The following is a 25,549-nucleotide window of genomic DNA, read 5'->3' as shown; positions in this document are numbered from 1 at the left end:
TTTCCCCGTAGAAGAGGAAGCGCTTCTTCTTCTATGGTAAGCAACTGCCAAGGTAAGCACCCGCTCCCGTAGAAGAGGAAGCTCTTCTTCTTCTACGGTAAGCAACCACCCGCCATTTCCTTTGTGTGTTCCATGTTGATATACGACTCCATGCGCGCCCACATCACAGATGGTGTCAAAAAACAAGTGAAGCACACAAATACAACACTCGCCGTCATTCCGGGTGGATTAACCAAAGAACTCCAACCGCTCGATATTGGTGTCAACAGGGCATTTAAAGCACGACTGCGAACGGCGTGGGAACAATGGATGACCGAAGGCGAACACACCTTCACTAAGACAGGGAGACAGCGCCGGACGACATACGCCAACATCTGCCAGTGGATCGTAAATGCCTGGGCGGATATTTCGGTCACAACTGTGGTCCGAGCTTTCCGGAAGGCAATGACTTCGACGAGACGGAGCCGGCCATTTTGGATCCCGTATTCGCCCAACTTTTTAATTCGGACACCGTAGGAGAAGAATTCGAGGGATTTATGAATGAAGAATAACTTCAGAAAGTGAGCGTTATGTTTATTTTGTGTGTTGTGACATTAACGTTCGAGCAACATTAAGTTATTGATGTTATTGCTCTGCACTATTTTGAATTTTACTATGTTTGTGATTGCACATTTGCACATTACCGTACATTTTGGGAGTGAACAGAGTTGTTAGAACGCTGGTTTTTAATATATTATTAAAGTTTGACTGACCTATCTGACTGTTTTTTTGACATTCCCTTTAGCGCAGTTAGATGCGGCTTATAACACGGGGCGGCTTATAGGTGGACAAAGTTTTGAAATATGCCGTTCATTGAAGGCGCGGCTTATAACCCAGGGCGGCTTATGGTGCGGAAAATACGGTAAGTAACTGAGTTAGTAACTGAGTTACTTTTGAAATAAAGTAACTAGTAACTGTAACTAGTTACTGGTTTTCAGTAACAAACCCAACACTGCTCCCCACACACTTTAACGGCTGATAAAAATAAAGTGGCATCTCTCACAGTTCACACACTTGATACATACCATGTAAGTATCTTGTAAGTGGTGATTGGCATAGGCAATGATAGCCTGGGGACATCTGTCCAGCAGCTTTTCAATGCTGTAACCGTACTGCTCCCTTCTGGTCGCGCAGAGAAGGTGCAGGCTGAAGCCCCATATGGTTTTTTCTGAAAGGCTTTCCAACAACGGTGTGACTGAGGTCACGGACAGAGATGGACCACAGAGGAGGGACTGTAGAGAACACATACATGGGGAACAATATCGGTAAAGGGAAGGCTGTGACTGTACATAATGCCGTATCAAACATTTTTACCTGCATTTTATAAAACGCCTCTTGGTGCTGCGAGCTGGTAGTGTGCGGCGGACTGAGAACGGTGAGCCACGGATACAAAGCACCATAGTGAGTGCAGGAATTGATCTGAAATGTACACAGCACACAACATTATTTCTAATTAGGCTATTTGCACACCGAATCATTTACAAACCCCGTTTCCATATGAGTTGGGAAATTGTGTTAGATGTAAATATAAACGGAATACAATGATTTGCAAATCCTTTTCAACCCATATTCAGTTGAATATGCTACAAAGACAACATATTTGATGTTCAAACTGATAAACATTTTTTTTTTTTTGCAAATGATAATTAACTTTAGAATTTGATGCCAGCAACAAGTGACAAAGAAGTTGGGAAAGGTGGCAATAAATACTGATAAAGTTGAGGAATGCTCATCAAACACTTATTTGGAACATCCCACAGGTGAGCAGGCAAATTGGGAACAGGTGGGTGCCATGATTGGGTATAAAAGTAGATTCCATGAAATGCTCGGTCATTCACAAACAAGGATGGGGCGAGGGTCACCACTTTGTCAACAAATGCGTGAGCAAATTGTTGAACAGTTTAAGAAAAACCTTTCTCAACCAGCTATTGCAAGGAATTTAGGGATTTCACCATCTACGGTCCGTAATATCATCAAAGGGTTCAGAGAATCTGGAGACATCACTGCACGTAAGCAGCTAAGCCCGTGACCTTCGATCCCTCAGGCTGTACTGCATCAACAAGCGACATCAGTGTGTAAAGGATATCACCACATGGGCTCAGGAACACTTCAGAAACCCATTGTCAGTAACTACAGTTGGTCGCTACATCTGTAAGTGCAAGTTAAAACTCACCTATGCGAGGCGAAAACCGTTTATCAACAACACCCAGAAACGCCGTCGGCTTCGCTGGGCCTGAGCTCATCTAAGATGGACTGATACAAAGTAGAAAAATGTTTGTGGTCTTACGAGTCCAAATTTGAAATTATTTTTGGAAACTGTGGACGTCGTGTCCTCCGGACCAAAGAGGAAAAGAACCATCCGGATTGTTATAGGCGCAAAGTTGAAAAGCCAGCATGTGTGATGGTATGGGGGTGGGTTAGTGCCCAAGACATGGGTAACTTACACATCTGTGAAGGCACCATTAATGCTGAAAGGTACATACAGGTTTTGGGGCAACATATGTTGCCATCCAAGCAACGTTACCATGGACGCCCCTGCTTATTTCAGCAAGACAATGCCAAGCCATGTGTTACATCAACGTGGCTTCATAGTAAAAGAGTGCGGGTACTAGACTGGCCTGCCTGTAGTCCAGACCTGTCTCCCATTGAAAATGTGTGGCGCATTATGAAGCCTAAAATAGCACAACGGAGACCCCCGGACTGTTGAACAACTTAAGCTGTACATCAAGCAAGAATGGGAAAGAATTCCACCTGAGAAGTTTAAAAAATGTGTCTCCTCAGTTCCCAAACGTTTACTGAGTGTTGTTAAAAGGAAAGGCCATGTAACACAGTGGTGAACATGCCCTTTCCCAACTACTTTGGCACGTGTTGCAGCCATGAAATTCTAAGTTAATTATTATTTGCAAAAAAAAAAAAAGTTTATGAGTTTGAACATCAAATATGTTGTCTTTGTAGCATATTCAATTGAATATGGGTTGAAAATGATTTGCAAATCATTGTATTCCGTTTATATTTACATCTAACACAATTTCCCAACTCATATGGAAACGGGGTTTGTATTTCAATAACTTAAATAGGGTGATAAAAAAAATATGCCACTTTACTAGGTCATCTGCGCTTTTTAGGGATCTGCGTGCCAGGGGTTTGTGCTGAAGTTTGTCTGAATTTGTCTGCATCAGTCGGTCTATGTAGACGGAAGACAATCGGAAGAGAAGCTCCTGAATGACAGCGTCCTGTGACGAGGCCATAAGCATTGCTTCCCAGAAATCCACCTGCAAACTGTGTTCACAACCCAGCACCTTCACACATAAACATGCAGATATTAAAGGCATTTGATTATAAGGTAGCACATTTAAAATTCCCTACCAAGCAATATAATATATAGAATACAGTATACAGATTTACCATAACATAAATCTTAAAAATAAGACAATCTATCATCTGTACGGTAACTAAGGGAGTCTCGATCTGATATTTCATGTCTGTGTAATCATGTTTTGTCTTAGTCATGTTTTGTTTAGTTATTGGACTCTTTAGCTTCTGGCTTTTCACTCCCGTGTCTTGTTTACATGATTACCCATTAGTTTCACCTGTTCCACGTTTGGACTCATTGTGCACTCTTGTTTGTCACCATAGCAACCCATTAGTTTTCACCTGTCACGTCACACACCTGTTTTCGTTAACCATGTCTGTAGTATTTAAGTTCATTGTTTTTCAGTTCGTCTTGCTGGTGACATCCCCACATTTATGCTCTGCACATTTCTGACTCTTTTTTCATGTCCGTCGTTCACGCTGCTCCTTTTTGTCCATGCCAAGTAAGTTTTGTTTATTATTGCCACAGTTAAGTGTTTTTTGTTGTTCATAGTTTTTGCCTTTGTGCAAGTGTTTGGTTTCATAGTTTGTTCTCCGCCATTGTGCGCGCCTTTTGTTTACGTCCTTGTTTTGTATTTATAGTGTTTAAATAAAAATGTACCTTCATTCCCGTCTCGCCCGAGCCAACTTTCCGTTGCCTTCGAGAAAAACTAAACCCCAGGACCAAGTCATGACACTGATAATGATATCTGATATCAGTTCCATATCAGCAAAAAAACAAGTATCGGTTCGCATCAAAAAGCTCTGATACACTATATTGCCAAAAGTATTTAGCCACCTGTCTTGACTCACATATGAACTTGAAGTGCCATCCCATTCCTAACCCATAGGGTTCTATATGATATCGGTCCACCTTTTGCAGCTATTACAGCTTCAACTCTTCTGGGAAGGCTGTCCACAAGGTTGCGGAGTGTGTTTATAGGAATTTTCCACCGTTCTTCCAAAAGCGCATTGGTGAGGTCACACACTGATGTTGGTGGAGAAGGCTTGGCTCTCAGTGTCCGTTCTAATTAATCCCAAAGGTGTTCTGTCGGGTTTAGGTCAGGACTCTGTGCAGGCCAGTCAAGTTCATCGACATATTTTCTTATAATAAAGCCGACAGTTGACTTTGGAATATTTAGGAGCCAGGAAATTGCACGACTAGATTTGTTGCACAGCGGCCCATTCTTTCACAAATGTTTGTAGAAACAGTCTCCGTGCCTAAGTGCTTGATTGTAGACACCTGTGGCCGGACCAAGCGATTAGGACACCTGATTCTGATCATTTGGATGGGTGGCCAAATACTTTTGGCAATAAAGTGTATACTGTATTTTTTATTTATTTTTTGGATCTGTCTCCCGGGAGCCTTTTGGCCATGGAAACCAACTGCTTGGTCTCTGCCACACCGGAGTCCGTTTGATGTCGGTGCATCTTTTGCAGCTCTTTTCAACTCTTCTGGGAAGGCTGTCCACAAGGTTGCGGAGTGTGTTTGTAGAAATTTTCGACCATTCTTCCAAAAGCGCATTGGTGAGGTCACACACTGATGTTGGTCCAGAAGGCCTGGCTCTCAGTCTCCGTTCTAATTCATCCCAAAGGTGTTCAGGTCAGGACTCTGAGCAGGCCAGTCAAGTTCATCCACACCCAGACTCTGTCATCCATGTCTTTATGGACCTTGCTTTGTGCACTGGTGCACAGTCATGTTGGAAGAGGAAGGGGCCCGCTCCAAACTGTTCCCACAAGGTTGGGAGCATGGAATTGTCCAAAATGTGTTGGTATCCTGGAGCGTTCAAAGTTCCTTTCACTGGAACTAAGAGGCCAAGCTAAACTCCTGAAAAACAACCCCACACCATAATTCCTCCTCCACCAAATTTCACACTCCTACCACTTTGTGGCTGAGTTGCTGTTGTTCCCCAACTCTTTCATTTTCTTATAATAAAGCCGACAGTTGACTTTGGAATATTTAGGAGCGAGGACATTTCACGACTGGATTTGTTGATAGATGCTGAGAGCGGCCCATTCTTTCACAAATGTTTGTAGAAACAGTCTCCATGCCTAAGTGCTTGATTTTATACACCTGTGGCCGGGCCAAGTGATTAGAACACCTGATTCTCATCATTTGGATGGGTGGCCAATTAGTTTTGGCAATATAGTGTATAAGCATTGTGATACAAGCAGTCCTGCAGAGTGTCTACTTGTGCAAAGCTGAACAGCCATGTAACATCGAAATGTCCCCCAAAAAGTACATAAGTTTGGTCGTTTCTTGCATTTTAGTGAGGTCAGATACAATAGGTCAGGGGTCGGCAACCTTTACCAGTCAAAGAGCCATTTTGACCAGTTTCACAAATTAAAGATAACAATGGGAGCCACAAAAATTTTTTGAAATTTAAAATGAAATAACACTGCATAAAAAGTATTTTTTTTGCTTTGTGCAATATATAAACCACTGAAACCAGGGGTCTCAGACACGCTGCCCATACCTTAATATGGAACTTGAATGCTGGTGCGGCACGCGGGTTTTATATGAATGGCGCTTGTCCGCGTCATGCGTGCCGTGAAGGTACAGCAAATAACACCCACTACAACCAGCGTGCCTGATCAGCCACACGTTGTATGGGGCTTCAGCTTGCACACGTAGGTGACAGCAAGCCATACTTGGTCAACAACCACACAGGTCACACTGACGGTGGCGGTATAAAAAACCCAAAAACTTTAACACTCTTACTAATAATGCGCCACACTGTGAACCCACACCAAACAAGAATGACAAACACATTTCGGGAGAACATCTGCACCGTAACACAACATAAACACAACAGGACAAATACCCAAAATCCCATGCAGCCCTGACTCTTCCGGGCTACATTATACACCCCCGCTACAAACCCCGCCCACCTCAACCGACGCACAGAGGAGGGGGGGTTGATGTGTGAGGGAGCAGGGTTGGGGTGGGGGCGGGATTTGGTGGTAGCAGGAGTGTATAATGTAGCCCGGAAGAGTCAGGGCTGCATGGGATTCTGGGTATTTGTTCTGTTGTGTTTATGTTGTGTTAAGGTGCAGATATTCTCCCGAAATGTGTTTGTCATTCTTGTTTGGTATTGGTTCAAAGTGTGGCGCATTATTAGTAAGAGTGTTAAAGTTGTTTTATATGGTCACCGTCAGTGTAACCTGTGTGGCTGTTGACCAAGTATGCCTTGCTGTCACGTACGTGTGCAAGCAGAAGATGCATACTGCATAACAAGGGGTTGGGCCGGCAAGTTGTTAATACAGATTGTAGAGGGCGCCAAATGCTGTATCATCATGGCACGCCATTATTATAACTGTAAGGGTGAAAATCGGAGAATATTAATCCCGGGAGTTTTCTGCGAGAGGCATTGAAATCCGGAAGTCTCCCGGAAAAATCGGGGGGGGGTCGGCAAGTAAGCTACTGAGCCGCATCAGAGTGATCAAAGAGCCGCATGCGGCTCCGGAGCCGCGGGTTGCCGACCCCTGCAATAGGTAAACACTGTAGCGGTTAGAAGCTACACAACAGCTAAGCATACAAAATCACATACGCTAAATATACACGTTTTCTTAATTGAACATTAGTGCAGTCTAAAACATGACATTTGTCAATTTAAACAAGTATCAAATAATTATAGTTGCAAATTACGTACAGATACAAAGTCTACAAGGAAAAGGTGTCCAGTAACAAACGTGTCTGCATCATTGAACTTCCTGTGACATGAACTTAACTACGTTTTGCTAAAAAAACAATTACTTAACAATTACTTACCGTATTTTTCGGACTATAAGTCGCAGTTTTTTTCATAGTTTGGCCGGGGGTGTGACTTATACTCAGGAGCGACTTATGTGTGAAATGATTAACACATTACCGTAAAATATCTAATAATATTATTTATCTCATTCACGTAAGAGACTAGACGTATAAGATTTCATGGGATTTAGCGATTAGGAGTGACAGATTGTTTGGTAAACGTATAGCATGTTCTATATGTTATAGTTATTTGAATGACTCTTACCATAATATGTTACGTTAACATACCAGTTGGTTATTTATGCCTCATATAATGTACTTATTCAGCCTGTTGTTCACTATATTTTATTTATTTTTAATTGCCTTTCAAATGTCTATTCTTGGTGTTGGGTTTTATCAAATAAATTTCCCCCAAAAATGCAACTTATACTCCAGTGCGACTTACCGTATTTTCCGCACCATAAGCCGCCCTGGGTTATAAGCCGCGCCTTCAATGAACGGCATATTTCAAAACTTTGTCCACCTATAAGCCGCCCCGTGTTATAAGCCGCATCTAACTGCGCTAAAGGGAATGTCAAAAAAACAGTCAGATAGGTCAGTCAAACTTTAATAATATATTAAAAACCAGCGTGATGTGGGCGCGCATGGAGTCGTATATCAACATGGACGGAGCTGCGTGAAAAAAGCCACCCGGCCTCTTCGCGTAAACTTCCCTTAACCACTCGCTCATCTTTTCTTCATCCATCCATCCCTTCGAGTTAGCTTTTATGATGACGCCGGCTGGAAAGGTCTCTTTTGGCAAGGTCTTCCTTTTGAATATCACCATGGGTGGAAGTTTCTGGCCATTAGCATGGCAAGCTAGAACCACAGTGAAGGATGACTTCTCATTCCCTGTGGTGCGAATATTCACCGTACGTGCTCCCGTTGTATCCACAGTGCGGTTCACAGGAATATCAAAAGTCAGTGGAACCTCGTCCATGTTGATAATGTTCTCTGGCCGGATCTTTTTTTCAGCTATCTTGTTTTTACAATATGCACGGAAAGTAGCCAGCTTTTCTTGAAAGTCTTTAGGCAGTTGCTGTGAAATAGTAGTCCGTGTGCGGACGGAGAGATTGCGTCTTTTCATGAACCGGAAACCTGTCGCTTAGTAGGAGCCATTTTGTGGTCTTTACAGATGTAAACACACAAAGGAAATGAAACGTAATATCCGCGCGCTTCTTCTTCTTCTACGGGGGCGGGTGGTTGCTTACAGTAGAAGAAGAAGCGCTTCCTCTTCTATGGGGGCGGGTGCTTACCTTGGTGGTTGCTTGCCGTAGAAGAAGAAGCGCTTCCGCTTCTACGGGGAAAAAAGATGGCGGCTGTTTACCGTAGTTGCGAGACCTAAACTTTATGAAAATGAATCTTAATATTAATCCATATATAAAGCGCACCGGGTTATAAGCCGCACTGTCAGCTTTTGAGTAAATTTGTGGTTTTTAGGTGCGGCTAATAGTGCGGAAAATACGGTATATATGTTTTTTCCCTTCTTTATTATGCATTTTCGACCGGTGCGACCTATACTCCGAAAAATACGGTAATCAACTTAAAACAGCATAAGTCAATTCCAGACCGTTAATAATAAATAGGTTTGTGTTTTTGAAACCTACCATTGGTACCACACTACAAAATAACAAAAGTACGTACAGTTTGCGCTGATATCGCATTGGATCAATATCAGTATCAACCAATACTCAAGGCTCCAATATAAGTATTGTATCGGAAGTGAAAAAGTTGTTATCTGGACACCTCTGACTGTTACACTGATACATAACAATGACATGGTAAAACACACACCTTAAACATAACGTCCACCTGCTCAAGGTAGATTTTGTTGTTCTCATGCAGCGCCACCATAGCAGCCACGAGCACACCGGGCTGGGACTTAACCATCTGCTGAGTCAAAGCTGTAGGATAAATGTTTGTGTCTCCCCCCTGCAGCAAAAGCCTTGGCTCCTCAATGAAGCCATACACCAACACCATCTACAAAAAACAGACAAAAAAACAATTTTTTTTAAGTACAGGTTTTGGATTACCAACTATCGATCCATCCATTTTCTTCTGCAGCAGCCTAAGCAGAGAAGCCCAGGCATCCCTTTTCCCAGCCACTTTGTCTAGCTCCTCCCGGGAGAACCTGAGGCGTTCCCTAAGTCAAGGTCAGCAGCACACCATCCCCATCATAGACGGTGTGGTCCAGAATTGCTCCAAAGTGTTGCGTTTGGACCAGTTGTTCCTCCCAGGGAATTCAAGTCGCTGGCCACTCCCAAGCTCTTTTATGACACTTATAGCTGAGTAGAAGAACCACCAGAGACAGAATAGGTATTTTGTAATTTTATCTCCATAGCTTTGGAAATATAATGAGACCAGTCCAGCATAGCACATTCAATCCCGCAGCTAAGATGGTCTGATCTAAAATATGGAAACCTTCTCTTCTATCAAGTGTCTCTCCCTCCCACCTTCGTTGTCTTGTCTCTCTCTCTAGCCCAAACACATGCCCATTGTCCTCTGCAGCTGGACACAGGAACAGATAAGGAAAAGGAGTATCTCTCCTCCTTACATGCCTAAAGTGAAGGTTAGCACACAGTACTTGCAGACAATTAAAAGATAACAAATAATAAAGAACACTAGCTGTTTTTTACTATGACTAATGGTTAAAAAGAAGTAACACACAAATATGGATATATCTAATTATCTGCCTCCGTCAAAAGTCATCCGGAAGTTGTTTTCCGTGGCTTCCCTGAACTCTTCCATTGTCTTGAGTATTTGCCTCTGTGGCCGCTGAAGCCACACCCCGCTTCTTCATCTTGACGGCATCCCTCAAAGCTGGTGTCCACCAGCCCGTTCTGGGATTACCGCCACGACAGGCACCAACCACCTTGCGGCCAAGACAAAGGAGGTACAGAACATGGTCCACTCGGCCTCAATGTCCAGCTTCTCCTTATGACATGTTCAAAGTTCTTTCGGAGGTGGGAATTGAAACTATCTCTTACGGGAGACTATGCTAGACATTCCCAGCAGACCCTCACAATGCGTTTGGGTCTGCCGGGTCAGACCGGCATCCTCCCCTACCATCAGAGCCAACTCCTCACCAGGTGGTGATAGGTGGAAAGCTTCGCCTCTCTCTTTATCCGAGTGTCCAGAACATGATATTGCAAATCCGATGACACAACCACAAAGTTGATCATCAAACTGCAGCCTTCTAGGATGTTCTGGTGCCAAGTGCACATATGGACACCCTTATGTTTAAACATGGTGTGTGTTATGGACAATCTGTGACGAGCATAAAAGTCCACTCTGGTTTAGATCCGGGCGGCTGTTTCTCCCAATCACGGCTCTCCAGGTTTTACTGTCGTTGTCCGAACAAGGGAATCACCCTGGGGGAGCACTCTGCAGTACTCCCTCTAGTGAATCAGAAAAGGGCGGGTACTCTGAACTGCTGTTTGGTGTATAAACACAAACAACAGTCAGGACTTGTCCCCCCCACCCGGAGGCGGAGGGAAGCTACCCTTTCATCTACTGGGTTAAACTCCAATGTACAGGCACCGAGCCACGGGGCAACAAGTATTGTCAGCCCTGTCCGTCGCCTCTCACTGCTTGCAACCCCAGAGTGGAAGGGCATTCAGCCCCTCTTGAAAGGACTGATCCCAGAGCCCTTGCTGTGCGCCGAAGTGAGTCCGACAAGATCCAGCCGGAACTCCTCCACCTCACGCATCAGCTCAGGTTCCTTCCCCACCAAGTGAGGTGATCTTCCACACCCCAAGAGCTAGTTTCTGTAGCCGTGGATCAATCTGCCATGGGCCTTGTCTTCAGCTTCCGCCCAGCCCACATTAAACACAACTTCCATGCCCCCTCTTATGAGTGGTGAGTCCATTGGGGGACAGGCTCACGTTGCCTCTACAAGCTGTGCCAGCTTACCAGGAACTCGATATCGAGCCCCAGCTCCAGGTCTGCGCGAGGGAAATCTCGGTCCTTGATTTTATCTTTTCATAGAGGTTTTTGATCTGCTCTTTGTCTGGTCCCTCACATAGGACCGGTTTGTCTTGAGAGACATAGCTCCTAGGATCATTGGGACACTCAAACTCCTTTACCACAATAAGGTGGCAGCTCAGGGGAGGAGAATTACTAACTAAAGCATCTTTAATTACTAACAAAAGCATCTTTGATGACAGGTATTAGTCATCTTAAATATGGGACCGGTTTGTCTTGAGAGACCCTACCAGGGAACATAGAAGCCCTAAGGCAACATAGCTCCTAGGATCATTGGGACACTCAAACTCTTCTACCACAATAAGGTGGCAGCTCAGGGGAGGAGAATTAATAACTAAAGCATCTTTAATTACTAACAAAAGCATATTTGATGACAGGTATTAGTCATCTTAAATATGAATTAAAATAGATTGATAGATAGATTGGGCGGTATAGCTCGGTTGGTAGAGTGGCAGTGCCAGAAACTTGAGGGTTCCAGGTTTGATCCCCGCTTCCGCCATCCTAGTCACTGCCGTTGTGTCCTTGAGCAAAACACTTTACCCACCTTCTCCCAGTGCCACCCACACTGGTTTAAATGTAACTTAGATAATGGGTTTTACTATGTAAAAGTGCTTTGAGTCACTAGAGAAAAGTGCTATATAAATATAATTCACACTAATTCACACATTGATATGCTATACACCATATCAACAAAACATAACTGAGATTTTTTTTTTACTGTTGGAGGAGCCTGGAAAACACAAAGGGCAGTTATTAAGAACAATAATCTTTTTGCGGTTAGGCAACAGTGCTCAACACTTCACCGTTGTTGCCCTTCTAACTTACCCCAAAAAAAACCATGTTGCAAACACTTTTAACGGTTCTAAAAATGGGCTGTATCAGATTTGTTTTTTCCCTTAACTCATTAATTCCTTAAAGGGGAACATTATCACCAGACCTATGTAAGTGTCAATATATACCTTGATGTTGCAGAAAAAAGACCATATATTTTTTTAACCGATTTCCGAACTCTAAATGGGTGAATTTTGGCGAATTAAACGCCTTTCTATTGTTCGCTCTCGGAGACGTCACATCGGGAAGCAATCCGCCATTTTCTCAAACACATTACAAACACCGAGTCAAATCAGCTCTGTTATTTTCCGTTTTTTCGACTGTTTTCCGTACCTTGGAGACATCATGCCTCGTCGGTGTGTTGTCGGAGGGTGTAACAACACGAACAGGGACGGATTCAAGTTGCACCAGTGGCCCAAAGATGCGAAAGTGGCAAGAAATTGGATGTTTGTTCCGCACACTTTACCGACGAAAGCTATGCTACGACAGAGATGGCAAGAATGTGTGGATATCCTGCGACACTCAAAGCAGATGCATTTCCAACCATAAAGTCAAAGAAATCTGCCGCCAGACCCCCATTGAATCTGCCGGAATGTGTGAGCAATTCAGGGACAAAGGACCTCGGTAGCACGGCAAGCAATGGCGGCAGTTTGTTCCCGCAGACGAGCGAGCTAAATCCCCTGGATGTCTTGGCTCACACCGTCCCTTATGCCACCGAAGATGATCAAGAGAAGAATATCGACCCTAGCTTCCCTGGCCTGCTGACATCAACTCCAAAACAGGACAGATCAGCTTTCAGGAAAAGAGCGCGGATGAGGGTATGTCTACAGAATATATTAATTGATGAAATTTGGGCTGTCTGCACTCTCAAAGTGCATGTTGTTGCCAAATGTATTTCATATGCTGTAAACCTAGTTCATAGTTGTTAGTTTCCTTTAATGCCAAACAAACACATACCAATCGTCGGTTAGAAGGCGATCGCCGAATTCGTCCTCGCTTTCTCCCGTGTCGCTGGCTGTCGTGTCGTTTTCGTCGGTTTCGCTTGCATACAGTTCAAACCGATACAACTCAATAGCTTCAGTTTCTTCTTCAATTTCGTTTTCGCTACCTGCCTCCACACTACAACCATTCGTTTCAATACATGCGTAATCTGTTGAATTGCTTAAGCTGCTGAAATCCGAGTCTGAATCCGAGCTAATGTCGCTATAGCTTGCTGTTCTATGCGCCATGTTTGTTTGAGTTGGCTTCACTATGTGACGTCACAGGAAAATGGACGGGTGTATATAACGATGGTTAAAATCAGGCATTTTGAAGCTTTTTTTAGGGATATTGCGTGATGGGTAAAATTTTGAAAAAAACTTCGAAAAATAAAATAAGCCACTGGGAACTGATTTTTAATGGTTTTAACAATTCTGAAATTGTGATAATGTTCCCCTTTAAACATTTTCGAGTGACAGTCATTTGACTATCCCAGGACATGGCATCCGTAAAATGGCAGTGTGTAAGATAAACACATGTAAACGACCGAGCACATTTTTATAAGCGTATTTATTGCTAATAAATTAATTCCAAACACAGCCTTCTAACCTCAGCATGTCTCTCCATCAGTTGTGTGTACTGTGACAGATCGTCCAAGCGCAGCAGCATGGTCGCCATGGTGATTGTCAGTGCAACGGACACCCCTATGGTGTCCTCAAGATGTTGCAAGATTCGGAGCGTCCGAGAAGGATTGACATTGATCATCGTCGGGCTGGCACACACGTTGATGAGCTGTGAAGGCTCTGTTTGGCTAAAAATGTCAATGAGCTCATCCGCTGCTTCCTGCAAACACAAAAAGTACTTTTTAAATTTTTTGTTGATTTAATAGCTTGTTATAAACACTGGATTAACTGATATTACATGATCCGTACGTTTGCTTTTGTAGCTTCAACGTCGACTGGTTTGAGAAGTTAATCGGTGCTCGAGAAAAAGTGTTTGCATACCTGACTAAGATGCTGATCGGTCTCTTCTAAAAGGTAATGCTTCAGGTAAAACAAGAAGCCTGGGTTGTAGGAGTGTGGATCGGCGGGCTGGGGGCGGTTCCTGGCCATGACATCGCTGACTGACAGACCAGACATTCTGTAGTAAGGCAAAGCCAGATGACAACTCCTATGGCTGCCCCTGGAAAAATAGGACAACAATTAAACAGCAGAAATGCTCTGGGAGGCTTGTCAAGATGGAACATTCTGGAGAAAAATCGTTGCAGCCTGTGAGAGATTTAAGCCTTGGGAAAAGTTGTATTTCCTAGCAAGATAGCAAACGCTACACAGAACTGGTTCAAGACAACAAAGTGAATGTTGTAGAGTGGCCAAGTCAACCCCATAGAATTGAAAAGAGATGTTTGACAGAGATTTTGCAAGCACGAATGTGGAAAAATCGCAGTATTCAGATGTGCCGGCCTGATTAAAACATACCAATACAGCATCGATACTGTGATTGCAGCCAAAGTTCTACTAAATAGTGACGTGAAGGGGTGCTTACTTGGGCAGTCATGTATTTTACCTTAAAATATTTTGAATTAATTGACACCATTTTGTAGTAAAATGTTTTCACTTTGACTATGATTTCATGTCAAAGTGACACTATTATCTAACACTATTATGTTATATCCACTATGGACTGGACTCTCACTATTATGTTAGATCCACTATGGACTGGACTCTCACTATTATGTTAGATCCACTATGGACTGGACTCTCACTATTATGTTAGATCCACTATGGACTGGACTCTCACACTATTATGTTAGATCCACTATGGACTGGACTCTCACTATTATGTTAGATCCACTATGGACTGGACTCTCACTATTATGTTAGATCCACTATGGACTGGACTCTCACTATTATGTTAGATCCACTATGGACTGGACTCTCACTATTATGTTAGCTCCACTATGGACTGGACTCTCACACTATTATGTTAGATCCACTATGGACTGGACTCTCACTATTATGTTAGATCCACTATGGACTGGACTCTCACTATTATGTTAGATCCACTATGGACTGGACTCTCACTATTATGTTAGATCCACTATGGACTGGACTCTCACTATTATGTTAGCTCCACTATGGACTGGACTCTCACACTATTATGTTAGATCCACTATGGACTGGACTCTCACTATTATGTTAGATCCACTATGGACTGGACTCTCACTATTATGTTAGATCCACTATGGACTGGACTCTCACTATTATGTTAGATCCACTATGGACTGGACTCTCACTATTATGTTAGCTCCACTATGGACTGGACTCTCACACTATTATGTTAGATCCACTATGGACTGGACTCTCACTATTATGTTAGATCCACTATGGACTGGACTCTCACACTATTATGTTAGATCCACTATGGACTGGACTCTCACACTATTATGTTAGATCCACTATGGACTGGACTCTCACTATTATGTTAGATCCACTATGGACTGGACTCTCACTATTATGTTAGATCCACTATGGACTGGACTCTCACACTATTATGTTAGATCCACTATGGACTGGACTCTCACTATTATGTTAGATCCACTATGGACTGGACTCTCACACTATTATGTTAGATCCACTATGGACTGGACTCTCACACTATTATGTTAGATCCACTATGGACTGGACTCTCACACTATTATGTTAGATCCACTATGGACTGGACTCTCACACTATTATGTTAGATCCACTATGGACTGGACTCTCACACTATTATGTTAGATCCACTATGGACTGGACTCTCACTATTATGTTAGATCCACTATGGACTGGACTCTCACACTATTATGTTAGATCCACTATGGACTGGACTCTCACACTATTATGTTAGATCCACTATGGACTGGACTCTCACTATTATGTTAGATCCACTATGGACTGGACTCTCACACTATTATGTTAGATCCACTATGGACTGGACTCTCACTATTATGTTAGATCCACTATGGACTGGACTCTCACACTATTATGTTAGATCCACTATGGACTGGACTCTCACACTATTATGTTAGATCCACTATGGACTGGACTCTCACACTATTATGTTAGATCCACTATGGACTGGACTCTCACACTATTATGTTAGATCCACTATGGACTGGACTCTCACACTATTATGTTAGATCCACTATGGACTGGACTCTCACTATTATGTTAGATCCACTATGGACTGGACTCTCACACTATTATGTTAGATCCACTATGGACTGGACTCTCACACTATTATGTTAGATCCACTATGGACTGGACTCTCACTATTATGTTAGATCCACTATGGACTGGACTCTCACACTATTATGTTAGATCCACTATGGACTGGACTCTCACTATTATGTTAGATCCACTATGGACTGGACTCTCACACTATTATGTTAGATCCACTATGGACTGGACTCTCACACTATTATGTTAGATCCACTATGGACTGGACTCTCACACTATTATGTTAGATCCACTATGGACTGGACTCACACTATTATGTTAGATCCACTATGGACTGGACTCTCACTATTATGTTAGATCCACTATGGACTGGACTCTCACACTAGTATGTTAGATCCACTATGGACTGGACTCTCACTATTATGTTAGATCCACTATGGACTGGACTCTCACTATTATGTTAGATCCACTATGGACTGGACTCTCACTATTATGTTAGATCCACTATGGACTGGACTCTCTCACTATTATGTTAGATCCACTATGGACTGGACTCTCACTATTATGTTAGATCCACTATGGACTGGACTCTCACTATTATGTTAGATCCACTATGGACTGGACTCTCACACTATTATGTTAGATCCACTATGGACTGGACTCTCACTATTATGTTAGATCCACTATGGACTGGACTCTCACACTATTATGTTAGATCCACTATGGACTGGACTCTCACTATTATGTTAGATCCACTATGGACTGGACTCTCACACTATTATGTTAGATCCACTATGGACTGGACTCTCACACTATTATGTTAGATCCACTATGGACTGGACTCTCACACTATTATGTTAGATCCACTATGGACTGGACTCACACTATTATGTTAGATCCACTATGGACTGGACTCTCACTATTATGTTAGATCCACTATGGACTGGACTCTCACACTAGTATGTTAGATCCACTATGGACTGGACTCTCACTATTATGTTAGATCCACTATGGACTGGACTCTCACTATTATGTTAGATCCACTATGGACTGGACTCTCACTATTATGTTAGATCCACTATGGACTGGACTCTCTCACTATTATGTTAGATCCACTATGGACTGGACTCTCACTATTATGTTAGATCCACTATGGACTGGACTCTCACTATTATGTTAGATCCACTATGGACTGGACTCTCACACTATTATGCTAGATCCACTCGACGTCCATTGCACCGATCCCCACATCTCCGGTCCCCTCCCAAGGTTTCTCATTGTCATCCCATTGGGTTGAGTTTTTTCTTGCCCTGTGGGATCTGAGCCGAGGATGTCGTTGTGGCTTGTGCAGCCCTTTGAGACACTCGTGATTTAGGGCTATATAAGTCAACTTTGATTGATTGATTGATTGATGTATAAAACAATAAAAGGCTGAGGTAAATATGTATGTAAGGCATTGCATGTGAGATACCTGCTGAAACAGTCTCCCAATTGTGCACAGTTCTCCCTTAGTGCCTCTTCCAGTTCTTGTCCGTCAGTCTGAACGATGACTTGTGCCTCTGAATGGCTGTCTGCAGGGTCACCATTGCTCTGGTGCTGCTGTAGTGAAGACTGAAGCAAGGCGGCACGAAGGAGGAGGTGAGCTTCACTAAGGAGGTGCCAAAGACATTGGGCCTGCAGGTTGGTCTGTGCATAATGTTGGCTGTATTCAACCTTGCACACAGATACAATCATTCAAACTTACACATATTGATCAAAAAATATGCAGCGAGTGTTTTTGATAACATTATATCTGGTCTACCATCTCTTTGTAGAGCGTGAGTGGAGAGACCGTATCAACCACATAGAGGTTCCATCCATGTCCAACAGGGTTGCTCTCTTTGGGAGTAGAAATCATCCACTTCTTGCTCCTAAAGTCAAAAGTCACAGACAGGAAACTGGAAGTAAACTCAAAAAGAGTTATATGTCCGAGTGTCTCATTATCCCAAAGCATGATGTCTATGTTCGAACCCTCAAAATGATACACAATATTAGACCTGCATTATTTTCAATTCTATCAACATTTCTCATTAACACATAGATGGTTTTATTAATTTTTTAACCAAAATATGAAAACCCACCATAAATACAAAACAGTGCAGTTCTAGACCACTGCAAACTGCAACTAATAATATCCATCCATCCATCCATCTTCTTCAGCTTATCCGAGGTCGGGTCGCGGGGGCAGCAGCCTAAGCAGGGAAGCCCAGACTTCCCTCTCCCCAGCCACTTCGTCCAGCTCTTCCTGTGGGACCCCGAGGCGTTCCCAGGCCAGCCGGGAGACATAGTCTTCCCAACGTGTCCTGGGTCTTCCCCGCGGCCTCCTACCGGTCGGACGTGCCCAAAACACCTCCCTAGGGAGGCATTCGGGTGGCATCCTGACCAGATGCCCGAATCACCTCATCTGGCTCCTCTCGATGTGGAGGAGCAGCGGCTTTACTTTGAGCTCCTCCCGGATGGCAGAGCTTCTCACCCTATCTCTAAGGGAGAGCCCCGCCACCCGGCGGAGGAAACTCATTTCGGCCGCTTGTACCCGTGATCTTGTCCTTTCGGTCATAACCCAAAGCTCATGACCATAGGTGAGGATGGGAACGTAGATCGACCGGTAAATTGAGAGCTTTGCCTTCCAGCTCAGCTCCTTCTTCACCACAACGGCTCGATACAGCGTCCGCATTACTGAAGACGCCGCACCGATCCGCCTGTCGATCTCACGATCCACTCTTCCCTCACTCGTGAACAAGACTCCGAGGTACTTGAACTCCTCCACTTGGGGTAAGATCTCCTCCCCAACCCGGAGATGGCACTCCACCCTTTTCCGGGCGAGAACCATGGACTCGGACTTGGAGGTGCTGATTCTCATCCCAGTCGCTTCACACTCAGCTGCGAACCGATCCAGTGAGAGCTGAAGATCCTGGCCAGATGAAGCCATCAGGACCACATCATCTGCAAAAAGCAGAGACCTAATCCTGCAGCCACCAAACCAGATCCCCTCAACGCCTTGACTGCGCCTAGAATTCTGTCCATAAAAGTTATGAACAGAATCGGTGACAAAGGGCAGCCTTGGCGGAGTCCAACCCTCACTGGAAACGTGTCCGACTTACTACCGGCAATGCGGACCAAGCTCTGGCACTGATCATACAGGGAGCGGACTGCCACAATCAGACAGTCCGATACCCCGTACTCTCTGAGCACTCCCCACAGGACTTCCCGAGGGACACGGTCGAATGCCTTCTCCAAGTCCACAAAACACATGTAGACTGGTTGGGCAAACTCCCATGCACCCTCAAGGACCCTGCGGAGAGTATAGAGCTGGTCCACAGTTCCACGACCAGGACGAAAACCACACTGTTCCTCCTGAATCCGAGGTTCGACTATCCGGCGTAGCCTCCTCTCCAGTACACCTGAATAGACCTTACTTATAAACTGTATTAAATGCAAATCAGGCAAAAGGCTGGAGGTCAGCAATTTGTCAATGAACATTTCTTTGCGATTTATGATCATTAATAAATCGCAGTGAAATGTTCATTCTCTGGTGCAGTGAATACCAGGAGCCTACTGAAGACATTGCAGCAGAGGGTCTGAATGCAAAACATAAGAACCCAGAAATCTAAGTGAACTGTACAAAACCGTCCAAACAATCTTTACTACCAACATTGTGTGAATTAATATACTGTATGAGACTTACTTTTAAAGGGGAACATTATCACAATTTCAGAATTGTTAAAACCATTAAAAATCAGTTCCCAGTGGCTTATTATATTTTTCGAAGTTTTTTTTTAATTTTACACATCACGCAATATCCCTAAAAAAAGCTTCAAAGTGCCTGATTTTAACCACCCGTCCATTTTCCTGTGACGTCACATAGTGAAACCAACACAAACAAACATGGCGGAAAGAACAGCAAGCTATAGCGACATTAGCTCGGATTCAGACTCGGATTTCAGCGGCTTAAGAGATTCAACAGATTACGCATGTATTGAAACGGATGGTTGTAGTGTGGAGGCAGGTAGCGAAAACGAAATTGAAGAAGAAACTGAAGCTATTGAGCCATATCGGTTTGAACCGTATGCAAGCGAAACCGACGAAAACGACACGACAGCCAGCGACACGGGAGAAAGCGAGGACGAATTCGGCGATCGCCTTCTAACCAACGATTGGTATGTGTTTGTTTGGCATTAAAGGAAACTAACAACTATGAACTAGGTTTACAGCATATGAAATACATTTGGCAACAACATGCACTTTGAGAGTGCAGACAGCCCAATTTTCAACAATTAATATATTCTGTAGACATACCCTCATGTCAGCAGGCCAGGGAAGCTAGGGTCGATATTCTTCTCTTGATCATCTTTTGGACGGTGTGAGCCAAGACATCCAGGGGGTTTAGCTCGCTCGTCTGCAGGAACAAACTGCCGCCATTGCTTGCCGTGCTACCGAGGTCCTTTGTCCCTGAATTGCTCACACACTCCGGCAGATTCAATGGGGGTCTGGCGGCAGATTTCTTTGACTTTATCGTTGGAAATGCATCTGCTTTGAGTGTCGCAGGATATCCACACATTCTTGTCATCTCTGTTGTAGCATAGATTTCGTCGGTAAAGTGTGCGGAACAAACGTCCAATTTCTTGCCACTTTCGCATCTTTGGGCCACTGGTGCAACTTGAATCCGTCCCTGTTCGTGTTGTTACACCCTCCGACAACACACCGATGAGGCATGATGTCTCCAAGGTACGGAAAACAGTCGAAAAAACGGAAATTAACAGAGCTGATTCGACTCGGTGTTTGAGAAAATGGCAGATTGCTTCCCGATGCGATGTCACGTTGTGACGTCATCGCTCCGAGAGCGAATATTAGAAAGGCGTTTAATTCGCCAAAATTCACCCATTTAGAGTTCGGAAATCGGTTAAAAAAATATATGGTCTTTTTTCTGCAACATCAAGGTATATATTGACGCTTACATAGGTCTGGTGATAATGTTCCCCTTTAATCCTAGGACAAAAAAAACATTTTCAGATGAATTAGTTGGTATTAAAATAGAAAATTCTACTTCCAGTTCTACCACAAAGTCAACGAAAGAAACAAGGTGACACCGCTCATCATTGGAACATGGAATTTTAGAACACTCCAAGACAACCCAAAGGCAAACTGACCTGGCAGACGTAGTGCACTACATGCACTCAAACTCAGCCAGTATACGTAACATTGACATTGCTGCACTGTCGGAGACACGTCTAGCAGAGGAGGGCCAGCTTACAGAGAACCATAGCAGTTGCATGTTTTTCTGAATTGGTATAAGCGCTGCTGTGAAACATGAATCTTGTGTTGGTTTTGCTTAAGTTGGTACACACCACGTCTAGCCTCCCAAAGGGCATCAATGACAGGCTCTTGATAATGCAGCTTTCCACCGGAAAGCATCAGCAGGCATTCCGAATAAATGCATATGCTCCGACCATGACAAATCCAGATGACGTCAAGGACAAATTCTACCAGGGCTAGACAATATCAAGCGTCCCTAAGGCAGACAAACGTTTTGTCCTAAGGGACTTCAATGCCAGAGTTGGAACAAACTAGGGATGTCCCGGTCCAGGTTTTTGCACTTCCGATCCGATACCGATATTGTTTTTGCACTTCCGATCCGATACCGATACTGACCGATACCGATACTGACCGATACTGGCCTATCCGAGCATGTATTAAAGTTATTTGGCCTACTTAGTTGTCAGAATCATGTTGAAAAGGGTTTTAGTACTCTTGATAACAACTAGCCAGCTGAATTAGGGGAGTTTGAATAATACACAATGGTTGGTAACAAGAAACTGACCTGTTTATTCAAGGATAAACACAAAATAGACAAAATTATACATGACAAACAGAAATGGCATCATTGAACTAGGGCTGGGCGATATGGCCTTTTTTTAATATTGCGATATTTTAAGGCCATATTGCGATACACAATATATATCTCCATATTTTGCCTTAGCCTTGAATGAACACTTGATGCATATAATCACAGCAGTATGATGATTCTATGTGTTTTGATTGATTGATTGAGACTTTTATTAGTAGGTTGCACAGTGAAGTACATATTCCGTACAATTGACCACTAAATGGTAACACTCGAATAAGTTTTTCAACTTGTTTAAGTCGGGGTCCACTTAAATTGATTCATGATACAGATATATACTATCAGATATATACTATCATCATATTACAGTCATCACACAAGATAATCACATTGAATTATTTACATTATTTATAATCCGGGGTGTGGAGGGGGGCGCCTGATGTAAGTGTCAAAAAGACAGCCAAAAGAGTTTGATATGAGAATAAATCTAAAGTTAAAATATAGGGTAGAAATGCACCCATTTGCAGGAAATGTAGTCTTGATTTTCAAAATGTTCTTTCAAGGCTTGCATGTCTACATTAAAACATTCTTCTTCATACTGCATTAATATATGCTACTTTTAAACTTTCATGCAGAGAAGGAAATCACAACTAAATAGATCACTAATTTTTTCAGACGGTGTTGATCTGGAAATTTTTGCCTCAGCATTTTGATGGTGTGGACGTGTGGCACCGAACGGAGATAAGCGTCTCGACAGACATTACAATATTTGAACAATGATGACGAAAACGGTTTTCTCTGTCGTGTCCGTGTGTTGAAAATTGTTATGTTCTTATTTTTTTATTTGATTTTGTGCGTGGCATAGATTTGCCGTGCGCAGAGGACGTTTGAGCAGGCGCGCACCTTAGCGGCTGCGCTAGCATCACAGCTAACGTTAGCCATGCTGCTACCTCTCTGCTTGGGGAGGACGTATATGTATGTGACGTATGACGTGACAGTATGTGACGTGTGTAAGAAGGTGCGCTCGCTGTCTGTGAGAAGGAGACACAGGAAAGAGTGAGAAGAGCCTGTCGTGTAATGCCAGCAGCTAAAAGCAACTGCGTGAGATACCACAGACCTGTGGATGTGTTGAAGGTGTGCTGGAAAATGCGGAATGGAAATTACGGAGCAGCAGAAAAGTGGAATGTATTATTTAAATCGGTGCGTTGGAAAACACGGACCGGAGTTGTTTTTTTAAACTGGATCTGGATCGGCATTTTTCCATGCCTTGCCGATACGCATTTTCTGGCAAATATCGGCGGCCGATCCGATCCAAATATCGGATCGGGACATCCCTAGAACAAACCATCAAACTTGGGATGTTGTTATTGGTAGACATGGAACAGGAAAGTGCAACAGTGATGACCCAGGGGTGAACATAAGGTACAGGCCAAATGGCAACGTTTTCAACCTGAATGCCATTACAAAAGTCAAGAATGCTGTGATCAGAGACCTTCTCTTTGCCGACGATTGTGCCCTGAACGCCAGCTCTCACTCAAACATGCTGGTTATGGAAAAGTTTTCAAAGGCCTGTGACAACTTTGGTCTCACGATAAGCATACAAAAGACTGAAGTACTTTATCAGCTTACTCCAGGATTTATCTTTGAAGAACCAACGATTCAAGTAAAAGAGCAGACATTGAAAGAAGTTGAAAAAATTCACTTAACTTGGTACCACACTTTTCAACAGACTTGCTTAGAACAGCGCTGCATTTGGGAAGACTTTACTCGAATGTCTGGGAGTGTAGAGGAATCAGACTGTACACTAAACTTAAGGTTTATGCTGCAACTGTGGTTATCACCCTCCTTTATGCATGTGAGACTTGGACAGTCATGCCAAGAAACTTAACCACTTTCACATGACCTGCCTGAGGAAGCTTCTTCGTATTAGATGGCAGGACAAAATACCAGACTTGGAAGTACTTACTCGGGCTAACCCATACTTGCCAACCCTCACGGATTTTCCGGGAGACTCCCGAAATTCAGCGCCTCTCCCGAAAACCTCCCGGGACAAATTTTCTCCCGAAATTCAGGCGGAGCTGGAGGCCACGCCCCCTCCAGCTCCATGCGGACCTGAGTGACGTGTTAACAGCCTGTTCACACGTCCGCTTTCCCATAATATAAACAGCTAATGATCGAGGGCGAGTTCTTGGTTTCTTATGTGGGTTTATTGTTAGGCAGTTTCATTAACGTCCTCCCAGCGCGGTAACAACACACAACAACAGCAGTCAAGTTTTCGTCTACCTACCGTAAAGCAGTTCGTCTGCCGTAAACAGCAATGTTGTGACACTTTTAAACAGGACAATACTGCCATCTACTGTACATGCATATGTGACCCACCCATAATGTGTCACATTTTTGTGTTGATTTATTTATTTTATTTTGTGGTTTGAAATCGTTTTTGGAGCTGTCATTACACATGTATCAGTATTCACATTGGTCAGTAGGGGGCAGTAGGGCGTTTCTTCCCAATTAAATGCTATCACCTGCAGACCGGAAGTGTCTTGTCATTCTGATGAGCGCGACCAGTCTGTGAACAATTGAAACGTCCTGTGTGCTTTTTCCTCCTGTATAACAGGTTAGTTTTGGTGAATCAACTCACTGAATAATATCCATGTGATCTTTATAAGTTTAAGTACACATTCTGATGGTGGAGCCTAACTCTAAAGTGTTTGTGAGTTGTAGTTTGTATTTGTGAACGAATCCAGTGCACAGCTGCAGTAATCAATACAAAAAGGCGACGTGAGTGCGCAATGTTTATATAGGAACTTCTGATCCTAATTCAGACTCCCAAATTAGAGCTCCCGTTTTCTTATTGATTTTATAATGTATATTTGTATAATGTGTGCGTTCTGAAATAGTGACAGAGAATAGAACAAGGATGGACAATTCAACCCTTAACTCAACAATGAGTAGATGAGTGTTATGTGTGTGTATATGTGTAAATAAATGAACACTGAAATTCAAGTATTTCTTTTATTTATATATATATATATATATATATATATATATATATATATATATATATATATATATATATATATATATGTAATAAAATATATATATTGCTAGAATTCACTGAAAGTCAAGTATTTCTTATATATATATATATCTTAACCACGCCCCCGCCCCACCCCCGACCACGCCCCCCACCTTCCACCTCCCGAAATCGGAGGTCTCAAGGTTGGCAAGTATGGGCTAACCTCCCATTGATGCACACTATGCTCCAGTGCTCACAAACTCGCTGGGCTGGTCATCTATGCCGCTTGCCAGACTCTCGCATACCAAAGCAACTCTTTTATGAAGAGCTGACACAAGGTAAGAGACGAGTCGGAGGACAGAAGAAGGACAAGGACAATTTAAAGTGCTCCCACAAGCTTCTTAATATCCCCACAGACATATGGGAGAAACTTGCTGAAAACAGGTCAGCTTGGA

At 43.3% G+C, this 25,549-nt stretch overlaps 1 protein-coding gene across 2 annotated transcripts in view; it reads right to left on the bottom strand.

Annotated features, from left to right (window-relative positions):
- Positions 1 to 25,549, bottom strand: part of hps3 (HPS3 biogenesis of lysosomal organelles complex 2 subunit 1) — an 80,365-nt gene that overhangs the window by 12,085 nt on the left and 42,731 nt on the right. For both annotated transcript variants that reach the window (XM_061975524.2, XM_061975525.2), the window contains exons 15-22: positions 17,996 to 18,104; positions 17,666 to 17,907; positions 13,981 to 14,158; positions 13,586 to 13,819; positions 8,978 to 9,163; positions 3,144 to 3,338; positions 1,354 to 1,458; positions 1,065 to 1,271 (exon numbers count right to left, since the gene is read on the bottom strand). In XM_061975524.2, coding sequence (XP_061831508.2) covers positions 1,065 to 1,271; positions 1,354 to 1,458; positions 3,144 to 3,338; positions 8,978 to 9,163; positions 13,586 to 13,819; positions 13,981 to 14,158; positions 17,666 to 17,907; positions 17,996 to 18,104 — 1,456 coding nt within the window. The remainder of the gene's footprint in view (positions 1 to 1,064; positions 1,272 to 1,353; positions 1,459 to 3,143; positions 3,339 to 8,977; positions 9,164 to 13,585; positions 13,820 to 13,980; positions 14,159 to 17,665; positions 17,908 to 17,995; positions 18,105 to 25,549) is intronic.

The sequence above is a fragment of the Nerophis lumbriciformis genome, linkage group LG14 (assembly GCF_033978685.3).
Source record: "Nerophis lumbriciformis linkage group LG14, RoL_Nlum_v2.1, whole genome shotgun sequence".
Classification (NCBI taxonomy): Eukaryota; Metazoa; Chordata; class Actinopteri; order Syngnathiformes; family Syngnathidae; genus Nerophis; species Nerophis lumbriciformis.
The sequence above is the reverse complement of the archived record's forward strand: the minus strand, read 5'-3'. Positions and strand labels throughout refer to the sequence as shown.